The 27221-nt window shown below is 43.5% G+C and overlaps 1 protein-coding gene across 1 annotated transcript in view; it reads left to right on the top strand.

The window, feature by feature from the left end:
• Nucleotides 1-26368, top strand: part of ALG8 (ALG8 alpha-1,3-glucosyltransferase) — a 125009-nt gene extending 98641 nt beyond the window's left edge. Inside the window, exons 10-13 of the mRNA XM_078658496.1 lie at nt 2621-2760; nt 4930-5027; nt 13887-13959; nt 26055-26368. Coding sequence (XP_078514622.1) covers nt 2621-2760; nt 4930-5027; nt 13887-13959; nt 26055-26289 — 546 coding nt within the window. The 3' untranslated portion in view covers nt 26290-26368. The remainder of the gene's footprint in view (nt 1-2620; nt 2761-4929; nt 5028-13886; nt 13960-26054) is intronic.
• The last annotated feature ends 853 nt before the right edge of the window (nt 26369-27221 follow it).

Below are 27221 nucleotides of genomic sequence, written 5' to 3' on the forward strand. Positions count from 1 at the left end.
TAGGTGTGGCAGGGTATACTCAGACATGAGTCCCTTTCTCACTGCTCCATCAGGATTCAAGCAAGCCGGGCCGAAGAGGCTGAAATGCCAGAAACCGGTCCCCGGTAGCTTGTCTCCTTTCTGGTGAAGAATTGGCTTGGTAGTTTGGTCTGCCCTGTTCCCATGATGCACTGGGCCAGGGACAGACTAATTTGCATATAGCCAGGTTCTGAGCTGGGATGGGGCAGTGAGATAAATAACGGTGATGGATCAAGCCCTGATCTTTGGACTGGGTAAGAGTGGTCTGCTTAATTCAGACACTCTGTTCATCACCACCCCCTTTTCTGTATCGGCCCAGTAATACTGGGTCCAGTTTCTAATGTTTTTCCTCTTCGGTGGGAAATAATGAGCCCAGATCCCGAAACATTTACCACCTGCTTGGGACAGGTGTGTAATGTGTGTAGAACTTGCATGCTTTACTTGCCAAAAGATCTCTAAATGCATTATGTAGCTTTGAAAATTACATATAAATATGTTAGGCATGCATACTTTTACTTTATAAGGTGTGTATGGGCTTAAACATAGTAATAGTTTAGTAAACGGAGCACTGAATGTTTCCCATGTCTACAGTTTTGTCAAGAATGATAAAAAGGCGGGTTACTTTTAACAGTTCATTCCCCCTCGACCCCCCACCCCCCCCTCCCCTCACACAGAACAATTCAAGGCAATAAGATGTAAATCAAATGCAAACAGGAAATAATAAAAAATTAAAAAAAAGGAAGAGAATAAATAAAAAACCAAATAGGCCATGCATGAAGGATACGAAAAGACATAAGCAAAGAAGGGATTAATATAACAGCAATCCTGATCTATCCTAGAATAGGAGATATCTATGATCTAATCGTCCTGTTTTTCCAGTCAATAATCGGATTCCAAATCCGCAGTCCTAGTGATCTTCCCTTCCTCCCTTTTCTAGCATATATCGCTTTTTCTAAATTATGTGCATGCAACAACCGTGCCAGCCATTGCTGCAATGTAGGCGGTAATCTATCCCGCCATGCAGAGGCTATACATAACGAATAACAGCCATAGCCACGAATACAAAATATACATATTGTGGTTGCATAGTTCCCTGCTCCACTCCTAATAGTATTACCTCTGCTGTTAACCTTAACTTGCTTTTCAATGATCTATCAAAAAAAAACTTCTATATCTTTTAACAGAGGGAGCAAGTTCGGACACTCCGCAAACATATGCATTAGATCTCCTTCCGTGCTATCACATCTTGGGCACGTAATCCCCTGGGTGCCTCCCCACTGAGCTATTCTGGCTGGCGTGTAATATAGCTTATACAGGGTTTTATAATGTTGAGCTTGTATTGCTGATGAACAGAGAACCTCCTTTCCGAATTGTAACGATTTTCCGAACACCCCCATGGGTATCCCTAAAGAATCCATCCATTTTGCTTCAAATTTACCTAAATCATCCCCTCTATGGGCTAAAAGCTCTGCATACAACCTTTTAATCGTACAACCGTGCCCCCCCTCAATTACTCGAAGGATTGCATTATCACCAAATCCGAGTGGGCCCCCTCTTTTGCTGTTCAAAAAGCTTCTCATCTGCAAATACTTGAAAAAGCTCCTTGTGCTAAGACCAAACTCTCGTTGTATATCTATCAATTGGCGTACTCCTGTCAGGCCTATCAGGTTCCCCATTCTTTTCACTCCTAGTCGTCCCCATTCATTGAACGTTGCGTCTCGGGGGGCAATGTAGAATCATCCCCTAATCTAGTATATGCGTGAAATCTTCCCAGGCCAAAACTCTTTTTAAACGCCTTCCATACCTTGTATGCCGCCTCTATCGTCTTGAATCTAGTTCTCTTAAAATAGCTTGGTTCTGTATAGCTCAGGAATGCATTCTCTGTCTCTTCCCCTAAAATCAACCCATAAATCTCTGTTGATCCAGCATGTGTATCATCTTCCATCCCTGCTCCTCCCAAAAGGCCTGTCATTTGCTGTAAAGCTGCTGCCCAGTAGTATAGTCTCAAATCTGGTAATGACCATCCGCCCCTTTCCCTTGGCAAAGACATGAACCTTATTGCTCTTCTTGTCTTACCCTGTGACCAGACAAATCGGTTAATCATGTGTTCTATTTACTAAACCAGATTAAATTAAAAAACAAGGGGATGGTTCTAAACAAATATAAAGATTTTGGCAGTAAGTTCATTTTAACATAATTAACCCTCCCTACTATTGACATGTGCAGGTCATGCACCCTATCTAAGTCCTAAAAAGGCGGGTTACAAGTACTAACAAAGCAAAATCAAGTCATGGTCTTCCAAATAAAAAAATTAACAGAATTTATTAGGACAGTTGTCATCTTAAGATGTGCATATTATGATAAACATTTAAACAAATTGCTTTGGGATAGTTTATGATTAACAGTCATCTGTTGTTTACATATTAGCACTCTCTAAAACTTTAGAAAGGATTAAAATGTAAGTAAGATAATGGTGTACAATTCCTTTATCTATGCCCAAATAAAGTTTAAATGCTCATACGTATTTGTTACATATAAGCAGTACTTTGCTAGCATTTCTTTTCTTGATAATTAGATCTTCATTTTAATCCTGTTTTTGCAGCCTTCTCTCTGGTGTCTTTGGTTCAGACCAAGAGGACCCCGCGGTTTCCTACAGTGTCTTACTTTGTGTGCACTGAGTTCCTTCATGTTTGGGTGGCATGTGCATGAAAAAGCCATTCTCCTTGCCATTCTTCCACTAAGGTAAGCTGCCCGGTACAACTAGTTTTTTCCCTCTCCCTTTACAGCAATACGTTTCTCTGACTAGCAAATTGGTCATGCAACACTAACACTAGTTGTTTATGTGCACACTTGGTCTGGTCCCCAGCAACACTAGTGTTAGATATCTGCAGAGGGACTCAAATATGAACATTGTTATGAAAACTGAAATGTATGCTTGCAGCTTTGCTATCACTTTTTCTATGTAATTAACATTTCTTAAGCTATATGTACTCTTAGCAATTATTTTGTGGATGAGATTTCTTTTCACTGTTTTCTTTTACTTTTCTTGCTTTGTCTTGTAATTGATGGAGTGGTTTTTCTCCTCTTGCCCGCAACATTATCGTTAGACATGCTATCTTGTCTGCCTCTGTTGACACTGGCTGAAGCCTAGTGCTCTGGAACAAATGGAAAGCTAATATTACTAAATGTTTTAAAGTACATCAGCTGCCACAACAGCACATGAAAATGGGGGTAGTGAAATGTGCATTTTAAACATTTAGAAATGTTAGTCCACATTAACAGAAAATAAAGGCATATCATACTGTAGGTGAGTCTGTTTTATTGAGCTTTCAAGTTCTTCAACTTTGCACAAGGGCTGCTGGCATTGTAGTAAGGATAAATAACTAACTTCAGTTCAGCCATTATCTATAGTCCCATATCTATTGATTTTATTCCCAAACATCATGGGGTCACGGTCATGACGTTTCTTCCTCTGGAGTGTACTGACATGCAGTTCCTGGGCCCCTCATCACACCACAATCTTGACGTAAGCTTACCTTTAGTAGTATCTATCTTTTCAAATGTGCCATCTTACTCACTGTTAAAAGAGATCATAGTTCTTGAATTGGCATTGAACTGCAGAGGATTGGTGGCACTAGGCCTTAAAAATACAAAGGAAGAGAATTCTCCTGTGAGCTATCCATCTCAAAGTCAAAGGTGGATTTTCTATAATTGATTATGAGGGTGCTAACATCCATCCATTCTGTGACTCACATTTGGATTGGTCTTTGTGCAATCAGCAAGAGGAACAGTATAGACCAGTATCCTATTGTGGAAATGTACTTTTAAGGGGTACACTGGTGCAGGGTCACCCTCTCGCCCACGGGTTCCAAAGACTAACAAAAAGAGATCGGCACTGGAGTTGAAATAAAATAACAAGTTTATTAATCACTCATGAGTGGGACCACGTCCACACAACAAGTGTTGCAGGAGGAGGTACATTGGCTTCACAAACCAGCGTCCTCTTATACTGGTTTTGTTGCAGTGTAAGCATGTGAACAGAAATTGAAAGAAAAGAAATAGCTGTCAGCAAACAAGGGCAAATTGATAACCACTTGGTCAGCAAAGTGGGAGGGGGAACAGAAATGCTTATGGCAGCAGTAAATGGTCGACAGTTAACATCTGACACCAGGTGCACTGGCAGCTACATACCCCCAGCACGTACATTGCTCAGCCATGTCAGGAGGTCAACTTAAAATAGATAACACAACCAGAGTGAAAAAGATGAGCAGCAGAGGACGAAAGAATTACGAAGGAAACTAAATGGACACCACAGCCAGAATGACAGTAGCTGATGCGAAGTAAAATATTACACATTTCTACACTGTTTATCTTCCATTCAATAATTAGCTGTTTAACAAAATTAAACTTGATAAGCAATGCCATATCCTCAACGTTTTCTTCTCAACATCACCAACTATCCTATTGAAACCACCGTTACCCTTGGATTGGACCAACCACTTTGCCATCCCTATCTCCGTTTTTAACAAACCAGCGTTGGTGCAAAAGAAAAGACTAAGCCTTGAGATCCTTCAGACTTCTCCCAAAACAACCTAATGCTCGAACTACCTTCTGACTCTGTCAACTCCTCATCCACTGCCAACACCCTTCAACAATTTTTTGGAAAGCTATGTGAGCATATTGGTCCCATGTACAACACGCAAGCTAGTTAAAATGCAGCATTCTGACGTTACCGTCACATCTGGTTTTGAGTGTGTATTAATGTTTTATATGTAACAAAAGAGAGTGATGTATTTTCTAATTTGCTTTTTCTAGATAATAGGGTGTCTGTACTCATTCATTGTTGTCCATTATACCTCCATTTCCTTGAGTGTTTGTCTATAAAACCATTTATATTGCTTTTATTTTTAGTGTACTTTGTGTAAGGAGTGCCAGAGATGCTGGAATCTATCTAATTTTGACAACTACAGGCCACTTGTCCATCTTTCCTCTGCTGTTCACAGCACCAGGTAAAACTATTCTCACGTTTTATCTTGGTTGTTTAAGTTGTTGCATGACTGCCCATCTGCTTTCAGTGCTGTCTGAAAGCAGTGGCTGTCATGGGGCTTGACAGTTGATAAAATTCTCATTTGACACCTAAATCATTTCAAAATAACCTTTTAATTAATGCATTGTGCCGCCTTCTGTGATTTGTTTTTAATACTAATTAAGCTGTACACATTTCCCAATATTTGTGCATTCATTTTGTGTTTACGTGTAATCCATACGGAAATTCCACATGTGCCTCATCTCCATATAACACACAGTGATATTGTGACCATCATGTAAAAAGGTAAATATATGCTTCATAAAGTTGGTCCTGGCATCCCAAGAAGAGCGTGCAGGTTCATTAAAGGGCACTCCAATTGGGATAACGGAAAAGTAAATAATATTACTAAGACATATTAATAGCGAAACATGGAATACTATTGGTGTTCGTGTTGAAACATTAACCAATTCCTTCCATGCAGTTAGTGGTTTAGTAATGGTTTGGTTACTTACCAGTAATGCCATTACTCTAGTCCTTCTTAGTTCCACATCTTACAGCACCCAAGACCATAGCAAGATGACCCCACCTAAAGCCTGCATATTGAAGGACAAATGTGGATGGCACTGCCCAGTAGACTTTCCTAGGGCCCCCACCAAGGTAGCAGCCATATTTCATATTTAGCGGTACAAAAGGGGGTGGTGATGGACGGAGCATCTGAATCAATCAAACACTCACACCCAGTCAAAAGATCTGGGTTTAATCCATCACCGTTCTTTAGCTCACTCTGCCACCCCAGTTCAGACATGACTATATGCAAATCAGTCTGACCCTGTGCCTCATGGGAACAGTCCAGCCCGAACTGCCAAGCCATGTCTACCCTGGACCGGAAACAAGCTTCCGAGGACCGGTTTCTGGCATTCCAGCCGTCTTCAGCCCGGCTTGCTTGAATCCAGTGGCAAAGTGAGCAAGGGACTCACGTCTGAGCATACCCTGCCACACTTATGGCGGCCAAAAGCGGTACAAAAGGGGGTTGTGATGGACGGAGCATCTGAATCAATCAAACACTCACACCCAGTCAAAAGATCTGGGTTTAATCCATCACCGTTCTTTAGCCCACTCTGCCACCCCAGTTCAGACATGGCTATATGCAAATCAGTCTGACACTGTGCCTCATGGGAACAGTCCAGCCCGAACTGCCAAGCCATGTCTTCCCTGGACCGGAAACAAGCTTTCGAGGACCGGTTTCTGGCATTCCAGCCGTCTTCAGCCCGGCTTGCTTGAATCCAGTGGCAAAGTGAGCAAGGGACTCACGTCTGAGCATACCCTGCCACACTTATGGCGGCCAATAGCGGTACAAAAGGGGGTGGTGATGGACGGAGCATCTGAATCAATCAAACACTCACACCCAGTCAAAAGATCTGGGTTTAATCCATCACCGTTCTTTAGCCCACTCTGCCACCCCAGTTCAGACATGGCTATATGCAAGTCAGTCTGACCCTGTGCCTCATGGGAACAGTCCAGCCCGAACTGCCAAGCCATGTCTTCCCTGGACCGAAAACAAGCTTCAGAGGACCGGTTTCTGGCATTCCAGCCGTCTTCAGCCCGGCTTGCTTGAATCCAGTGGCAAAGTGAGCAAGGGACTCACGTCTGAGCATACCCTGCCACACTTATGGCGGCCAAAAGCGGTACAAAAGGGGGTGCTCATACGTGAGTCCCAGGCTCTCCACACCACTGGAGTAGTCAAGCTATCCAGGCTGAAGAAGGCTGATAGCCAGAAACCGGTCCTTGGATGCTTGATTCCGGTCTAGGAAAGACATGGCTTGGTAGTTCGGGCTGGACTGTTCCCATGAGGCACAGGGTCAAGGCTGATTTGCATATAGCCATTGTCTGACCTAGGGTGGTGTGGAGTGCAAAAAAACTATGGATTTAGGCCCAGATCTTTGTACTGGGGTGAATGTAAGACATTGTTCTACATTCTGTCCATCAACTGTGTTTTTTGCAATTTTCACCCCGAGTGGGCTGGGTATGCTCAGATGTGAGTCCCAGGCTCACCACACCACTGGAGTCAAGCTATCCATGCTGAAGAAGGCTGATAGCCAGAAACCGGTCCTTGGATGCTTGATTCCGGTCTAGGAAAGACATGGCTTGGTAGTTCGGGCTGGACTGTTCTCATGAGGCACAGGGTCAAGGCTGATTTGCATATAGCCATTGTCTGACCTAGGGTGGTGTGGAGTGCAAAAAAACGATGGATTTAGGCCCAGATCTTTGTACTGGGGTGAATGTAAGACTTTGTTCTACATTGTGTCCATCAACTGTGTTTTTTGCAATTTTCACCCCGAGTGGGCTGGGTATGCTCAGACGTGAGTCCCAGGCTCTCTACACCACTGGAGTCAAGCTATCCAGGCTGAAGAAGGCTGATAGCCAGAAACCGGTCCTTGGATGCTTGATTCCGGTCTAGGAAAGACATGGCTTGGTAGTTCGGGCTGGACTGTTCCCATGAGGCACAGGGTCAAGGCTGATTTGCATATAGCCATTGTCTGACCTAGTGTGGTGTGGAGTGCAAAAAAAGATGGATTTAGGCCCAGATCTTTGTACTGGGGTGAATGTAAGACATTGTTCTACATTCTGTCCATCAACTGTGTTTTTTGCAATTTTCACCCCGAGTGGGCTGGGTATGCTCAGACGTGAGTCCCAGGCTCTCCACACCACTGGAGTCAAGCTATCCAGGCTGAAGAAGGCTGATAGCCAGAAACCGGTCCTTGGATGCTTGATTCCGGTCTAGGAAAGACATGGCTTGGTAGTTCGGGCTGGACTGTTCCCATGAGGCACAGGGTCAAGGCTGATTTGCATATAGCCATTGTCTGACCTAGGGTGGTGTGGAGTGCAAAAAAACGATGGATTTAGGCCCAGATCTTTGTACTGGGGTGAATGTAAGACATTGTTCTACATTCTGTCCATCAACTGTGTTTTTTGCAATTTTCACCCCGAGTGGGCTGGGTATGCTCAGACGTGAGTCCCAGGCTCTCCACACCACTGGAGTCAAGCTATCCAGGCTGAAGAAGGCTGATAGCCAGAAACCGGTCCTTGGATGCTTGATTCCGGTCTAGGAAAGACATGGCTTGGTAGTTCGGGCTGGACTGTTCCCATGAGGCACAGGGTCAAGGCTGATTTGTATATAGCCATTGTCTGACCTAGGGTGGTGTGGAGTGCAAAAAAACGATGGATTTAGGCCCAGATCTTTGTACTGGGGTGAATGTAAGACATTGTTCTACATTCTGTCTATCAACTGTGTTTTTTGCAATTTTCACCCCGAGTGGGCTGGGTATGGTCAGGCGTGAGTCCCAGGCTCTCCACACCACTGGAGTCAAGCTATCCAGGCTGAAGAAGGCTGTTAGCCAGAAACCGGTCCTTGGATGCTTGATTCCGGTCTAGGAAAGACATGGCTTGGTAGTTCGGGCTGGACTGTTCCCATGAGGCACAGGGTCAAGGCTGATATGCATATAGCCATTGTCTGACCTACGGTGGTGTGGAGTGCAAAAAAACGATGGATTTAGGCCCAGATCTTTGTATTGGGGTGAATGTAAGACATTGTTCTACATTCTGTCCATCAACTGTGTTTTTTGCAATTTTCACCCCGAGTGGGCTGGGTATGCTCAGACGTGAGTCCCAGGCTCTCCACACCACTGGAGTCAAGCTATCCAGGCTGAAGAAGGCTGATAGCCAGAAACTGGTCCTTGGATGCTTGATTCCGGTCTAGGAAAGACATGGCTTGGTAGTTCGGGCTGGACTGTTCCCATGAGGCAAAGGGTCAAGGCTGATTTGCATATAGCCATTGTCTGACCTAGGGTGGTGTGGAGTGCAAAAAAACGATGGATTTAGGCCCAGATCTGTGTACTGGGGTGAATGTAAGACATTGTTCTACATTCTGTCCATCAACTGTGTTTTTTGCCATATTTCATATTTAGGTATATCTGAGGTGAACCAAGGTCTGACGCTTACAAGGTGATAAATCGTCCTGGACCTAAAGAGTACCATCTGCATTCCTTAGTTTAAAGAGGAATTACCAAGGTGATCAGATATATTTGCATTTAGACTTCTGTACTCAAGCTTTGATTTGATGCATGAGAGATGTGTTTAGACACTCCACCCACCACAGGGCGTGATGTTAGAATGTACTCCATTGGGAGAGTCTTGGTTCTAACCCCTCTGTGCGTGACTAACACCACTTTGGAGAAGGACGGAGGTACTATTTTGGCCTAGTTAGATGCACTTGCTTGTTTAAATGGAACACGGAGGTAACAAAATGTTGAGAGTGCTATGTTGGGATTTACTATACATTAACCTACTAACTTAGGTTCAACAATGCTTATTGGAGGGGATGTCTGTCCTATCTTGACAACGGTGATTGGGCACACCTGTCAGCTATTGGCTGGTGATGCTAGCACTGGCAGTCCCCAACCAGGTACACATTGCATTGTTTATCTGAATAGTTTTGGCATTTACTGCACCTGTTTAGTGTCCTTTTTTGGACTTAATTTCCTGTTAAGGGGTGGAGTAAACTTGCTAAAAAGTTAGTTGATACATGCAATACTTCAAGGAATGTGGATGTGTGGGGGTGGAAGTCAATTTCAGATGGGATGATGGGACTGAAAGCCACCATTGAGCACTGGTGATGGACCGAGCCTCCCATGACTCAAATGATATCCTGGAATATCAGAGGGTAAAACATCCCGAGGAAGGCCAGGTGTGTGTTTGCATACTTAAATGGGCAAGAGGTGAATATAGCTCTTCTGCATGAGACCCACCCGACATCAGCTACTGAGAGCAAATTTGCTAGAGACTGGAGATAACATTACTTCTCTTCAGTCAATATTTTCCTCTCTTTCTAACCAGACCAAGCTTTACGAACATGCCAATGCAGGCAAAGAGATGCTACCTTGAACCTGCATATCATAATTCCCTGAGCCAAGGGGCCGACGTGATTTACACACTAACAAAAAAACCATAAGCAGCATGTCCTTCAAGGAAGCCTTTGTTATACTGTTCCCACTAAAAAGGTAGGAATACGTATTAGGACAACAGAACTTCAGAATTTAGGGATTGAGTTCATCTACACCATCAGAGAATGTTGGCCCAATTCCTAGCTAGTTCACAGTGCCTCACCCAAACCCCGAATATTCCTGGGGTGGGATGACACTCTGATCCTAGAGGGAATCTTGGAACCAGATCTTACCCCTTTTGTTTACTTATACGTGTGCATGGTAAACACAAGAAATATACAAATAGAGTTTCCAATTTATTTATTGAAACAGTCGTAGTCTTGCATAGAAAGAATGAGCTGCAAATATTAGGCAGATAAAACAAAGTAATGTAAAAGCATTATGAACATGTTGAAAAGAATACGCAGTCCAACTATGGTAGTCCGATTTCTATATATTTTTTTCCTCTCACTACCCCACTCCTAAGAGCATAGCGGGTGTTCCCTATGTCCAATCTCTTAGGTTAGCCTGAGCCCCTATACCTGGACAAGTGACCAGGGAATCGGTCTGAAGTGGAATTGCCAATCCTTCTCTGCGAGATGGAAGATCGGCTTCAGCAGAGCTGCATGTCAAAAACAGGATTTGTTCCAGGACAGTCGTGACCGGAGTGCTCCTCTGACCCGTAAAAGGTCAGTGCAGCATTTATATATTAAAAACCATACTGTATTAGAGGTACAGCTCTGATGCATCAGATATTAGAAGCTGTCTCATAATGGGCAATGCAAGCACTAGGATATCTTGTTTTATGATCCTAGACTTGATTCAAGTGTACTGATTACATTGCGAGAAAGGCTATCTAAAATCAAGTAACCTATACAGCTTATTCTCAGACTAATATCGTGCAAGTAAAAATAACATTGCTAAAACAATATCTGCAAAAACGTGTAAAATATAAAACTAAAATTGAGAATCAAAGTGGGCCCAAGAAGGCCTCATGACACCTAATATAGGGGCTTCAAGTCCAGGAGAGAGGAATGAGTTTGAATTAAAGTTAATAACCTCCAGCAGACGTCTCTCCTGATAGTGTACAAAACTGGGATCAGAAACGTGTATTCCTAGAAGACCATTTGCAAAAGCTGAAGGCATGTTGTGAAATAAGACCCAGTTGTAGGGCTACCATATTCAGAGGTGCAGTACCAACCCCCAGATCCGTCAAATACTAATGATTGTTTCACTTGCTATGTCCTCCTTTGCCTGAAGCCATTTCCTGTCCATAGCGGAGGGGCCCTGATGCAAGTTCTAGAGGTGCCAACTAATGGCCCTGTCCACTGGAAGTTAGACCGACCCCCTCCCACCCCTCAGGCCTGGACTGAAGCGGGTCCAGATCAACTAAATATCCTAAGATGTTTGAGGTGAGGCTTAAGCTGGTTGATTAGAAAGCTGTGCTCTCTCAGCAACAACTGCACAAATGTGTACTAGCATAGGGACCCTGCTGCCGACGTTAAAAGAAAGAGTAGGTCCCTGGCCCAAAAGAGAGAAACAAAAGTGTTGATGGGACCTCCAATTCCAAAGAGGCTATGAACAGCCCTGGAAGTTGGTGCAGAATGATGCTGTGATTTGTGTTCATCCTTAAATCATCGAGTGAATTGTACGTACAAAGGCATTAACGCCTCTAACTTTGATGGTCAAACCAAAACCATTAGAGATGCTTGCACATATGAATTAGAAGATAGGCACTCCAATATTTAAAAAAAAATCATAATATTACTTGAAAAGAGATTTCTTTCAACAGATAATTTTAACTGTGATGGTTGATTTTATTTTTTCTTCTTCAAAGTTGCCTTTTTGGAGAATTTGATAACGGAGACTTTTTTCACTGAGGACAGACAACATGTTTTACAGCTCAATGTGTAGTTTTTTTTCAAGATAGTTGAAGTGGCGGTTTGTACTTAAGTAAACATCTCTAAGTAAAAAAGTGAGGCAGAAAAAGCAATGGCTACAGTGTCTCATCACCTCAACCATGGACTGCATACAGACAGATTTCATAAAGACTGCATGAGACACTGTAGCAGTAATTTTTTTCTTCCTCGCTTTTTGCCTAGAGAGGTTTCTATAAGTTCATAGCAGATGTTCTGTACTTACATATGCCTACCACCCCTCCTGGGGTAGAGGCCATCAACCAGGACTCTCCAGGCTTCTCTGTCCTGGGCTTTTCCTTCGATCTTACTTCAGGTGTATCCCATCTTCCTGCAGACAGCTTTGAGGCATCAGCATCAGGTGGTTCTTGGCCTTTCTCTTTTCCTTTTCCCTTGAGGGTTCCAGTTGAGGACTTGCCTGGTGGTGTTTGTTGCCCGGCTTGCTAGGGTGTGACCTATCCAGCCCTAGCGTCTTTTCATGAACAGGAAGTTTGAAAGTCTGCTATCATAGATCGTTTTTGCTGATGGTGTTTGGAGAGCGGATTTGGAGGATTTTCCTCGGTCATGTGTTGATGAAGGTCTGGACTTTGTTGGTGGTGATCACTGTTGTCCTCCCAAGTTTCTGCTCCATACAGAAGGTCTGATTTTAGGTTGGTGTTAAAAAGCCTGACCTTGGTTTGTAGGGTTAGGTTCTTGGAGCTCCAGCTCCTTTTTTCCTGAATGAAGGCAGCTCTTATGTTGTCGATTCTTGCCTTGATGTCCGTGTCTGTGCCGCCCTGCTTGTTTATAACACTGCCCAGGTAGGTAAAGGCCTCAACCTCTTTCAGTGCACTGCCTTCAAGAGTGACTGCAGTTGTGCTGGCTGTGTTAGCCTTCAGGGTCTTAGTTTTTCCCCTGTCAATGTTGAGGTCAAGTTGTGCTGATGTGGCTGCCATATTGCTGGTCTTCTCTTGCATCTGCAGATGGGAATGGGAGAGTAGGGCCAGGTCGTCTGCAAAGTCCAGGTCGTTGAGCTGTGTCCAAGGCGTCCACTAGATCCCATTGCTTCTCCTTGCTGTAAATGTTCTTCATAAATGCAGTCTTTGGACAGCAGGAAGAGAAAGGCAAGAGCAAGCAACTCTGGCAGACTCTTGTCCTCACTTCGAAAGCTTACATGAGTTGTCCTCCATGGACTATTTTGCAGATCACTCCCTCTTAAGAGTTCCTGATGATTCTTATGAGTTTATCTGGAGCATCATAGTAGCGGAAGAGTTTCCAAAGGGTCTCTCTGTCCACATTGTCGAATGCCTTCTCATAGTCCATGAAGTTTAAATTTATACGTTCTCTAAAGTGCAAAAATAAAATATGAAATTGGAAAGTATTACCTAAGCCCCAGCTCTTTCTTTCACAGGACACCTCTAATTCAAGACTTGGAAAAAGTGGACATTATGTAAAATGTAAGCTAGGATTGCTAAACTCTTGAAATGCTTCCAAAGTCTCTGCTTGTGAATCCTAGTCAGAAATCCTTGCCAATTCACCTTCTGCCAAAAGCTAGAAAGCAGGTGGTAGCTCTTGCCACACTCGTCGTTCGAGGGCTTGATGTGTATGCATGTCTTTCAGATGGAAAATATTGAAAAGCGGTCAAAGCAACACTTTGACCATTACCTGATTGAATAACTTGTCAAGACCTCAGCAATACTATGGTTGCAGCTTGACACTCTGAAGCTTTCTCGTCATGTACAGAATGGGACTGGCTGTGCACTCCTGCTTTGGAAATACGATTAGTGGTAGTTCTTTATCTTTTTTAAACACTTGTCATTTGAAATAATTTTCTTGTATTCTTTTCATACTGAGAATAAGTTGTTTTTTCAGAATCTTGTGTGCACTCATCTCAGGGAGGGCTGACGAATGCTTTTCCATCTGAATGAAATACCTGCTTGCTTAACAATGTGCTTTTGTTTTCAGAACTCCCCATCAAAATCCTCCTCATGTTGCTTTTCACTGTCTTCAGTTTCTCTTCACTCAAGACTTTATTCAGGTAAGGAGAGAAAGTTCCTTCACAATGTGGGATATAATTGTGGTTACCTCGCATTGCCTTTCTCTCAGCTGTAGTCCTCCTTTGACCTCTGCAAAATCGAAATACAGTTAGTGTGTCAGCGCAAAAACAATTGTGATGAAAGCATTCTTATAGATACATGGCCTAAGCATTTTAGTATTAAAAATTCCCTAGAGTGAATCTTGGACCCATCAGCACATTGTAACTAAGAGATTTGGATTAAAATGTGACCTAAGGTTTGTGTTTCAGTAGGATGATTAGAATTTTTTACTACCGAGATACCTCCTTGGCCCAAAATAGATGGGTTTTGTATTTTAGTGTAATATCTGCACACAGCTTAATTTAGCAACCCCTTCTTTTTACACCAGCCACTTAACTTACATTGGGGAAGTACAGTTCGGTGTCATTAAATGGTGGTGCATAGTTTTTTTCCATGGAAATACTCAGAACTTACAACGTTTCAAAATGCTAGGCCTTTAAAACTACAACTAGTGTGTCTTAGACACATGGTGTGCCACTTGACATAATGAACCATGCTTACAACTGAAGAAACGTTAATTCTTCTACACCTTATCACCTCTTTTGGGTAGCCAATATTCAGTAAATATTAAGGGGGCTTGCTTTTTAGATCTCGCTGGCGTTGCAGCGCGAAGCGCTGCCGCCAACGAGACTTTAGGTCTCGCTGGCATTGCAGCGCAAAGCGCTGCCGCCAACGAGACTTATAGTCACCTTCCTCCCTGCCAAGGGAGTCAGAGCTGTGAACGAGCAGCTCCAAACCTGGGCACGAGCCGACTCAGGCCCGTGAATGCGCGGGAACGCAACGTGCACGCTCACGGCATCACGCGTCTCTTCCGAGGCGCGCTCCACGCCGACTTGCGGCGTGCGTGCTCCAGCGTTTCTGTGGCCGGAGGTAGACGGCATCTGGTAAGTGAGGGCCGGGGGGGTTTGTTTGCTTGTTTTTCTTTCTACCTCTTTCCCTAGTCTTTCTCTCGCTTTCCTTGTCTCACGCATCTCTCTCCATGTCTACCTCGTTACATCTATCCATGTCTCTCCCGCTCTCTTCCCATTTGTTCATATGTTGTCATCTTCCAATCTTTCTCCCTTCCTCTTCATTCGTTTTCCGTACATTTAGCCCTCAAACCAAATTCCCGTCTACCCGTGTAACCTCCTTTTTATCTGTCAACCTCTCGCCCCATCTCTTCCTTGCTTTCTCCTTCTGTTTGCCCCCTCCGTCCCCGTCTCTCTTCATCCGTCAACCCTCCCTCACCCGACCCTCCCTGCCCTCTCTATCCCTTCCGTGGCTTCCTTTCGCAGTTAATGATTGCGGTATTTTCCGCACTTTGGTTAGCCTCTGCTCCTGCTGTGTTTCTTACTGTGTGGATGCAGCTGTAACTATTCTCCAAGTTCACATCCCTCGAGACCTCTGGGTAAAAGTGCTGCCTATAAATAAATATTCGATGTCTCTGCAGCCCCTCGCCTTCCCGCTACACGCTTTGCAGGTTTCTCGCCGTCTCTCTGGATCTCTTTATAACATTCCGGTCCCTCTCCATATTGCTGCGTATTTTGTCCCTTCTGCCTTGCTCTCTCTTTTGTTCACCTTCTTCTCTCTTTCTGTTGGCTCTCTAGTCTGTCTTCACATTTGCTTAAACTCTGAAGAACTTCTATTGTCTTTTTGAAAAAAGACATTTTAAATTTCCATGCCTAGAATTTTGGAAGGATTTTCACTTATTTTGTGGGCGCATTACCCATTTTGTGGGCTTATTGCCTCATTGTAAAATTGACGCATAGAGAATTGATGAACGTAAATATTTTTGGCCCCAGTTTTGCACTTTGCGCCAATTCGGAGCACAGTTCGATTTGGTGGGGTAGCTAGAGCTTTTGCCGCCGGGTCGATCTTTCAGTTGGCTGCTTATGACAGCTGTGCAGGTAAGAGGGGGGAGGAATGACAGAAGACAACGAGCGGGAGGAGGCGACAGACTATGAGACAGAATAAAATATAAAAAAAGAAAATTTAGCTTGCGCCTGCCACCGCCCCCCAAAAAGTGCCGCCCATGGTGGTCTGCCCCTCCTCCCCAGCTACGTGTCTGGTTTGATTGTCAGTCTCACAATTTGTGTGAAGGCCATTGCTGCAAGATCCACCTCCGGGATACAGCATGCTAATCTGTGTGAAGGGGGTGTGGTACAACAATATTGTCAGAATATTATTTGTCATTAATATTGGGTTCCAAATATAATTTACCAAAATCTCACCCCATTTGAGTTCATAGAAAATCTACACCCATTGGGACAATATCTCTGTAAACCATATTTAGGATATAATGTCAGACAATATTCCCCTCAGTAACATGCTGATATGCAATCATGAAGAGTAGAGCTGTGCCCAAAAATTTCCCAAAAACTTTTGCCGACTTCACTCCTAATTGTTTCCAGCAAAAGTAGCAATCAAATGCAAAAACAGACTTGAACGGGTATTAGTATTGGGGTGGGTTTTTTTCCATAACATATTTTATTGAAATTCTGCCATGACATTGGGGTGTTTTTATGGTGTGGCTTGCCAGCACAGTTGCAGACAGACAATTATGTTATGCTATAATAATTTACACTGCTCATGGCTGCCCAGGCAAGTGCTTCCCAGCTCGTCAGAAGCATCAGTCACTAAAACGGGTTCTCCCTCCTAGAACAGCCAAGTATTTAACTATTTTCTGAAACTGAGATGATTAGAGACGTTGCTTAGGTAAATGGGAACTTTATTCCAGAGTCTGGGAGCCAAGGCGCGGAATTACCTACCTCCCTGTCTAGCCAGCTTGAAGTGTAGAATAGCAGCTAGGTTGAGATCAGCGGATCTTAACATTCTAGTTGGGCAGTAAAGGTGGAGCAGCAGAGAGCTGACTGGGGGCAGCTGCCTTAATAAACAAGCATTGAAAATGCAATAAATGTCGCTTTTTTATTAAGTTTAAAGCCATTTGCTTTGCTAATGTTATTGTATTCTCGTTTTGCATTATGTAGTGTATATTTGGGATATGATGTAGCTGTATGTAGTTAAAATTGCTGTGTAGTAGTTTAAAGCATAGCGTTAGTAGGAAAAGAGCAGTGTTTCAGATTTGGGAGGTGAATGAATAGAAGAATACCATGTGTGTTAATTTCGTAGTTAGATTACAATAGCAAAAGGCACACAAAAGGGGCGAGGAAAGAGCAAATATGTGCACATATATGCACATATCACAAATGTACACTAAATAATGCAAAGCTACAATTCAATACCATTAGCAAAGTAAATGGCTTTAACTTAATCAAAGGCGAGACCTATTGCATTTTCAATGCTTGTTTACCATTCTAGCCAGCTATCTTCCAGTGTATATGCTTTTTTTTTCCTCTACCTACTTTCTCATTAAAGAAGTACAGCATTCCTTCTGGTACCTTTTCTCTCAGCATGTCTACTAATTTATGTTTCTCACAGCTACTCTCTCATTCCCTGCCATAGCCTCATGTTTGCCTGGAGATAGATTTCCCCATCTCCTGCTTTCCTGATTTTTTTCTTCCAGTCTTGTTGACCAACTATGATTTATGTGCCAATGCCTTTCCTCATCACTCCCCAGATGCGTTCTCCTACGGGATTGTTTCTGGCTATGTTTTGATTGAATATAGCTATTCTTATAAGAGACAAAGGCTTCTCGTCTGTAAACTAATATGTCCCTTGTCTGTACTTTACAAGGTTTCTGTTGATGAAGATTTGAAACTTGTATTTCTACCACGTACCTGCCAGTTTTATAGCCTGTCACTTTTTACAGCTTACTGTAGCAGCCTAGATAAAGATGTTTAGTTTTGAAGAACACTTCTAACCACATTTCCTCACCAGGAGTCTGGCGGGATCTGGCAGCAGTGCTCCAGTGCTGGCTCTATACTGTTGGTGAAATGATGTAGCAGAGCTGCATATAAGTGTCATCCATGTGCACTGATAGCAGTGCCTTTCTTTCTGCACTTAGTTATGCAGATCTGGAGTTCCACTACCAGTTTCATCGGCCTTCCAACGACTAGAAAACAAAATCCAGTATGCTAGGGAATTATGTCCCCTCCTAACACAACAGATTTTAAACCATGCCGTAGCTGTAAAAAATAAACAGATGTCAGTCACAACCCCCACAAGGAACATCTGTGGTATCTGGGCTTGGGTCACGACTATAAGTTGTACAGATCAATGCTCCCACATGCACACGAAGGCCGACCAGGACAGAGAAGTAAAGCTGTACGTCGTTGAACATAAGAAGTCACAGCTCTCAAGTAAGTCACGCTCCCACTCTAATTTTTGGCAGTGAGTTGGTCCAGCTCTCAAGGCCTTTCCCGTAAGTGATCAAGTTTGCAGTTGAAATCCTCCGGTAAGTCCTAAAACTAACATAAAAAAATCCCCACTTCTGCTAATTGGTATCCCAAGAGAAGGACATCATCATATGAGTAGGTCTACTTCTAAGCCCTGAGTTGCAGAGGCAATTCCTCAATTGATCCTCGTGCACAAACGTTCCTTGCGCTATCAGCAATACTGCAGAAGATTGAAGGCTTCAAGGAGTCTTACTGATTCTGATGTCCGACTCCGTACCTACTTTGGCCTGATCTCTGTCGACTCGTGCTATGAGACTACAAAAGCACAACTGGTCACGATTTAGCCTTACTCAGACCCAGTGCCTCTACCATGGTGGACATGTGCCAGAGCTCTATTATATTTTTGGGTCTGACTGTGAACAAAGATGGGGACGATGATGGTGGGGAGGGGATGGCTTTCTGCCCCCCTTACTACCCAGATGACCATTTACGAGGAACCAGTGGCTTGATACCGCCCCTTAGGCAGGGTTTGACTCGCCACTAGAGCTACTAACAGAAAAATGTGCATCATTTCAAATAGTGGTCTAGTGGGCTGTTGAGGTCCTAGATTTACAGCTGTATTCAGTCGATACCAAAACTAACTTCATTACAGAATATCTGCAACCTAAGCCAGCCATATCTGAGCCCTTGCTCCACTTTAATGAGACTGTCACCGATACCTTGATGGCCAAAGCCCTGTTCCTGCCTGCTGGTCATTAGGCAGGTGGCCAGGCGTCACAGACCATCTCCTGATGGCTCTCATTTTCTAACTAACCATCCTACTCCAGAAAGCTTTGTGGTTCAGGCTTTAACCAGTAAGGTGAATCACAGTTCATTTCCCATGACCTCTCCGGGTAGAGATTCCAAAAGGATTGAGGCAATTGGCAAACAGGTATTCATCTACCAGCCTTGCATTGGGATCCATAAAGGGTGTATGTTTATTGGGTCACTACACCCATGCCCTCTGGGACCTGGAAGCGTCTTTAGTTTAGACAATTCATGATGGACAAGATGCAGCTTAATAGGTTATCTAGATAATACCTGGCGAATGCGGTTGGCACAAGTGGTGTGCTCCGCTGATGTTTGGAAGTGTATCAACAGGATTCTCCAAGGATGTACAAGCCTCTCCCATGGATATGCTTTTTGATGGCTAACACCTTTTTAGAGAAAAGGCAGATTCTGCCTTGAAGCTCTTTTAAGAGATTAGAGCCACATTGAATGATTTGTAGGACCCATCTGCCTCTGGGTATGGTGACCCCTGCCAAGCAGTTCCTGTATCAGTTGAAAATGTTCAGAGGGTACTCGAGGGAGCTGTTATATAGGCAACGATAGTCACTCCAACTAGTGCAGCGGTCCTTCCAGTCCTTTCGGGGCTCAGGACCTGGGTCTTGCATTCAGCATGCGGGTCAGTAGATCCAACAGCCCCTAAACTGCATTAGTTTGCCCTTAGTGGCACATAACCATCCTGTATGAGACAGGATATAGCACTTTCTTCCAGGATGGCAATTCATCACATCTGACAGATGCAGCTGGGTGGTACAAATCATGTAGTGCGGCTATGCCCTACCATTTCGTTTGCCCTGCCAAATCTCTCCTCCCCCACATCAGAGTGAGTTTCAGAGGAGCATCTGTTAATTCTGTTACAGGAGGTACAAGTGTTACTTTCGTAAGGAGTTATTGGGAGGGTTCCAGACTCGGAAAGAGGATAGGGTTGTTACTCTAGCTATTACCTTGTACCAAAGAAGGATGGGGTCTCTGGCTAATTTTGGACCTTTGATCTCTGAATGACTTCCTGCGGAAGGAAAGATTCAGAATGCTCATCCCGCTCAGATCCTGTCTGCTCTGGATCCGTGGTTTGTCTGCTCTCGTTTGTTTCTTTGGGCCTGCTGGGCACGTATTTTCATATGCCCGTTTAGCAGTCCCTCAGACGTTATCTGTGGTTCAAGGTAGGCCACAAACATTTTCAGCTTGCTGTGCTCCCCTTTGACCTCACCAGTGTCCCTTGAGCGTTCATGAAAGCAATGGTGATGGTCGCTGCCAACATTCAGAGGTTGGGGAAACCAGTTAACCCTTACCTCAACGACTGGCTATTGAAAGGGTCTCACCACAGTCGTAGACCACCTCCAGACGACAGCGAACCTCCTAACATCATTGGGGTTCAGCATCAACAAACCAAAGTCGCACCGACTCCTTCCCAGAGGCTCCATTTCTTCGGATCTGTTCTGGACACAGTGCGGGAGATGCATTCTTGCAGGAATATAACACAGGACTCCTGTATGCCTTTGTACCCTGCCTCGAGTTCTGAAAAAGAAAAGGAACACCTGGGCTCAGTTCATTGTAGTTACTCTCGAGTAACCAGGAGAGTGTGGTACCTGGAACTACTGAGCATGAGCATCTGTCCTCCGATCAGGCAATCACTTCGGGAGAATCATCTGTCGCAGCAACAGGGCAGATTCCTCCACCCAAATCTGCAGAATCTACACCTCCACCTTTGGATATTTGAGCAACAGTAGTTGAATGCTTTTTATCTGCTGCCTAAAGTGGTGGATGTAATCTTTGTGACCAGGCACCTTCCTTAAAATCCATTTATGCCGGGCACTGGGGCACATTTTTGGCTGGGGGTGTAGTTTTGCAAGACTAACCCTTAAAAAGTAAAGCATTCTGGTGTTCTTTTGTATGTTTTATCTTTGGCCCACAAAGTCCTTGCAGTGGGCACTATAAAAGGCTATTTGTCTGCCCTTTCAGATTTTCTGCATTTTCCGGCCCAAATAATCTCTTTTGATGAGATTATTCAAATGTTTGAGACCCAAGTGTGTTCCTAACCATTGTGAGTCCAAAGTGGCACCTTAACTTGGTCTTGATGTTTCTCATGTGTATGCTGCTCAAGCCGATACATAACTTCTTGCTGCGTCTCCTGACTTTAAAGACCACCTGTCTCATTTTGATTATAGCAGCTCATTGCTTGAGTGGACTTCAGGCACTGTCAGTGCAACAGCCATATGCCACCTTTTCCCCCAGACAGATTGATGCAGAGGACTTGGGCAACTTCTCACCTAAATTTGTGATTACCTCTCAAGAGGAATAGAGGCTCCATCCACTGCACCACAAAAGGTTTGATATTGATCTTACCAAGGAACACCGTGAGGAAGATCAGCTTTTTGTAGGGTTGTCTGAGTCAAAGAAAGGAAAGGCTGTGCAGAAGAGACCCTATAGTGATGGATAGCCGTCTGCATTAAATTCTGCTGCACACTGGCCAAGCAGCAGCCTCTAGAAGGTCTGAGAACCAATTCCATTAGAGCTAAAGCACCTACTGCTGTGTTGACATGAATAGTGCCTTGGCATCTGCCGCCAGGGTGTTACTTGGGCATCAGTGCTCACATTCAAAAAGCACTCATGACTGGACTGCCAGGTCCAGCAGGAAGGGCGTTTCGCCCGCTTGGTCCTGCAAGAACTTTTGGTCTGCGTCTACTCCACAGACCCTCCATTTGTGGAGGGACTGCTTTGGTATCTCTTCTAAGGTGAGGAATTTGTGGTTAGAAGTATCCATCAGAAAAACAAGTCACTTGCCAGCTGATACTTCTACTCCTGTCACGCAGTGGCTGCCAATCGTGTGGTACTGCACAGACCCGGCCAATTGCAACTGTACCGTGACCGAATGCAACACTTTTTGGATGCTTGCCATTAGCGACGCTTAGTGTGAGTTATGGACTAACTTTTTGCTCTGCCTACTTCACTTGCGTGCATCCTGTGTTCCACTGCCAGCGGTGCCCTTTCTAGTGGGCCTTGGATTGATGCCTCTCCAATACATCATGTACGGATCTGGATTCTGACCTGTTAACGGGTCCATTAGTGGCCCATGACTAGGCCTGTTCTCTGGATGACCGTATGGCACGTGCAGCTGCACTTGGAGTACTGGCTGAATGGAATATCTGTGTGGCTGCACAGCATCTCTTGCAACCGAGTTTCATCGAATATCACGCAAGTTGCCCAGATATGTTCTTGGAGGCAACGGATTATGCCTTTGACCTACTTGATTGGATGGCATCCCTTTTTGCTATGAAGATATGGATGACCTCTTGGAACGTATTGCATTCTAAGGTTCACATACTTTGATGGATTTTCCAACTCAATCCCGTTCTCAATGAACTACAACATTTTAAATGACCAAAAACTTTTTTTTTTCTTCAAATGTGGTTTTTTTAGCGCATCTTGACTTTCCTTGTCTTTGAACTCTGTCTGGGTCTTTCATCTATATGCTACTACCTGGCCAATCGGAGGGTGTCATATCGCCTTTGGGATCATTGTCAACATTGCTAAGTTAGCTTAAGCTCTGCTGTCATGATGCTGCTTTTGAGCACGTGACTACTACTATGACTTTATTTTGCGAGACTCTGTGCCTTTCACATGAGAACCGTCTACTTTCTGCGTTCTCTGCCTGTTCCTGTAGTTTAGTCTGAACACAGAATGCATGGTCGATAAACAATGCCCTTGTTAATCTGTTCTGGTCAGTCCCTTTCGCTTAGACAAAACATGCTACACAGCTGCGGCTGCTGGAAACTCGTGCTTTGATATTATGGGGATGCATGTTGGTTTAACACACACTTGGAGAGGGTCCTTTTTAGGGAGAAGAGCTATGATGTTCCTATGATGTAAAACTACCATCTAGGCACTAAGGTATGGGGTCTGCTGACAAAGCCCAGAGATCTTCCTTCATATAATAAAACTTCTTCTTTCCATGGGGAGGGTGGTTAGGCCTTATAGTCCTTTATACACTGTCTGCATACGATGACATCCCCCTTCATAGTATATGGACTTGTCGCAATGCTAACTGTTTTAGGTTTATGCGTTTTGCTGCTGGTTGTGGCTTGTATACTGCATTATAGAACACTATAGTTAAATTAAACATTTTGGACTATAACAGTGACTCTGTCAATTCTTATTGTGGACAAGTACAAGTGAGTGAGCAAATGGGTATGTCTTGCTACCATGATTCCTGAGAGTCGGGAGTATTGTGTTCTGGGTTGTCTAATCATTTGTAGCTTTGAGATTATGTAGGAGAACGAATGAGACACTATAGCTAGTCGGTTCTGGGATTTTGGGTACTGAAGCGATAGGAAGGCTTAGCCCCTACACACCGAGGTCCTGTTTTTTGTGTATGTACAAAATCCCCGCAACACAAATCTTTCTGGTTGATACACTATTTTACTACAGATTAATCATCCCTCTCCGTTCTTTGGAGTGGCCTGTTTTTAACATTTAAGGAGGTCCCAAGTTAGGAATTAGCACACGGATACCAACATTTGTTCATGTTCTGCCTTGAGGGCACGGAAAGGAGAAAGACAAGAAACTGGCATTCGCACACAAGAGTGGCGCATATATGCTCTTCCGCTCCGTCACTTCCAAGGCGGTACAGAGGCAGCGCAGATCCCACTGCACCACCTAGTGGCGCACAGGAACATTGCTGAAGTAAAGTTTCTGGATCCAGTCTTGCACCTGGGAAGCATTCAAAGGTGAAAAATCTGCGGTTAGAGTACCCACTAGAAGGAGTGTTACCAATGGTAATCAACTTCTTCTTTTGGCATAGTGGTGATTATAGTGTTGATAGGTTGATTTGATATTACAGAAACAGTGTAGCCATGGCAGGAAATAACAGCCTTCTTCACGTAGCCTCTAAAAACGTTTTTGAGCATCATGCCCAAGTGCACAGTGGTTAGTAATGGCATGTTGAGTCGAATTTATATAAATGAGTGCAAAATGTGGACATTTTCAGTGCCTTTACTGTAGCATAAATAATGTTCAGAAAGAAGGAGGATGCACAGCATATGTTGAGCTTTCTCCTAAATATTCAAAAGGGTATAAGCACACTGATTGTGTGAGTGGAAATGTAGAAGACGTAAGGAAAAACCGGCGAGCTAACTGCAGTTTGTTTATGAAGCCGATAAGGTTCAAGAAGCTGCTGAAAACTTGAGAGAAAGGGGACTTACTACTGATCGTGTCAAGAGATCAAACTATAAAAACAAAACTAACATTGGATTCCTCCTTAATTTATGTCATACTAGAAATGGCTTTTGCTTCCTATGTCATTCTTAGAGCATGTAGTGTTGATGCCACGAGTAGAGCAATCTATTGGATTAAGAGTATCTAATTCAGGCTCATTGAGCTCTCCCTGTCTTTTATGTATTAGATTATCATTAGGTGTGAATTTATTAGTTGTGAAAAATACTGGATTGAGACTACCTAGCCAGGAAGTTCCTTGCACCAGTGCAACTAGTTCTTGCTCCTCACACTGCATCCCTGTGCCAGCTTTTTTCTGGTCTCTTTTTCTTGAAATATTTTTCAATCCAGCAGTCCAGTTTATGTTGATCAACATTTGAGTTCCACCGACTACAATCGGTCTATAAATCCTATCGTTTAGCAGTCCCGAACACATCCAATCTGCTTTCTTGTGGTCCTTCCTGGCTAGCACTGTGTTAAATAATTCTGTAGTGTAACTTCATTAGAAATTGTCTCCTGTCAAACCGGATGGGGTATTAATGCACTAGGAATGCCCGCCTTTTCCGATGGTGGTCTCGCATGCAAATGATTTTTGACCGAAACAATAATCTTTGGTATAATTTCTAAAGAAACACGACTGCCATCCGTACAACTGTGCTCCTAAATTTGAATGGTGGCTTTTTGTCTAGATTGCAGGCTCATTTTTATAAAACAAACACAAGGAGATGATGGACGGAGCGCTGAACATTTTCAGACACTCACTCACCCCCAGTCACAGATCTGGGTTGAATCCAACATCATTCTTTAGCCCTCTTTGCCACCCCAGTGCAGACCCAGCTATATCCAAATCAGTACAATATACATAAAAATCAAAAATGAAAATACATTGGTCACTGGGCTCTACACATTTGTTTCTGGTTGTTGCATTTTCTCATGTGTGATGATGACATATATCGATAACTAGTGTGCAGTTCATCTTTGCCCATTAAATGCTTTCAAAAGTCTGAAAATGGAGAGCTAGTCCATAGTTTTGCAGGTCCAAAAATTGATACTGCCCAAACTTTACAGCTGTGCAGTTCAAACGTAAAAATACTGAAGGGAAATGTAGAATTTGAGTATGCACAAGGCAGTAATATGAGAGTGCAGTGTAAAATTAGAAGCAAGTATTGGTGACAGTTTGAGTATGACAGCTCAGGAACTGAAAGGAGAATACTAGTGCAAGCAAGTCATGACCTTTGAATGAGAGGAAGTGTTTTCAACCATAAAATGCTGATATTTGGGGTTGAGTGTTTTTGCCTGTGCATAGCTCTTGAAATTCTGGAATTTTGTTGCAGGTCCACATCAGAGTAGAAACACATAGAGGTTCTGTATGTGTTATTTTAGGTATTTTAAAACTCAATATCACAATGAGGTCTTTCTCTCTTCTTTATTGTCTTGTTGGTAATTTAAAAAACACAAATGACTTAGCTGAACATTGTAGTTGAGGATGGAGGTAGGATTTTGGTCACACAAGTCATTCAGGCTGGCAGATGTATCGTCATAGAAGGCGGCCCTCCTGTAGACCGCCAAGGAACTCTACTGAAGCAATTTCCAGGTTTGTCACCATCTCCAGGGGTGCAAGGAATGTATGAAAGCCCAACCAAAGGAAGAAGTATTTGTACTATTTATTAATGTGCTTTTTTGCATATACTGTCTTTTACATTTCTCTTCGTCTGTTATTTGGATTACAGATCAGTTGGGCCTTTGCTGAATCACCTGGAAAAGCTCTACCTCTTGGGGTTGGTGCCTTTGGAGATCTTCTGTGAAATTGTCTACCCATTAACGCCATGGAAGCAAACCCTGCCATTCATCCCGCTGCTGCTCACCTCTGTGTATTGTGCACTTGGTGTCACATACGCATGGCTCAGATTGTATATCTCTGTGCTGACTGAATCAGGAACTGTTAAACAGAAAAAAGAGAAGTGAAAGGAGTAAGCAGTATGGAACAGTTGTGAGAATTGTAATATCATGGATCATCTGACCATTGAAAGACGACTTAAAAGCACTTGCTGGGCCACTGGGTGTTTTTTATAGTCATTCTGAAGACTCATTGTGTATGCCCATCTTATTTTCTACGGTTATGATCAGGATCAGTAGGCGATATTTACTTCAAGTGTGGATGTGAATACCGGATCAAGACTCAGTGCTACTTTGTTCGAATTGCTTCAGTGTTCAGTAGCTAGAGGCAACCACAGACCAGCTGCCTGGAGCTCCTTTTTAAGCTGATGAAAAGTGTGCTGCATTTTCAAGAAGTACATGTATATATTTTTGGGTGTAGATGCCACGTGAAGGTAATGGACTAGGAAATACTAAATCTACTGTAATCATGCACATTACCAGATTCCTTGTGGTTTAGCAATAATTTGGAGCATATTGAGAAAGCTTTAAAATACTCAGGAAATTGATTTCGTACTCACTATACATGTAAGCAAATGAACTTAAAAAAACAACTGTTTACAAGACGGTGCCAGGCTGAACTTCAGAATTTTCTCTCAAAAGACTAAAGAGTAGTATGTTAAATTTTTGGAGCATATTTCCTTTTAACCCATTTACCGCGGCGGTTATTTTGCCGCAGTGCGGGCGTTCCACGGAGTGGACGGGGCCCCGTTGGCCGTTCGCAGCACCAGCGAGGTAGTGCTCGCGACGGCCAACGGGAGCATGGAAGGGATTAAAAAACAATGTTGTGCTTCTGTGTATAAAAATTGTGGAAAATGTAAAACAATGCGAACTGCTATTTGGACATCAATCTGAAAAAACGATAAATACAATTTAATTCACTTACAAGAACTAGATGAAATATTTAAGAAAGGTCCAGAGTAGCAACAAAAAGTGATCATGGTCCTTTTTATTAATCAATT

The sequence above is a fragment of the Lissotriton helveticus genome, chromosome 8 (genome assembly GCF_964261635.1).
Source record: "Lissotriton helveticus chromosome 8, aLisHel1.1, whole genome shotgun sequence".
Taxonomy (NCBI): domain Eukaryota; kingdom Metazoa; phylum Chordata; class Amphibia; order Caudata; family Salamandridae; genus Lissotriton; species Lissotriton helveticus.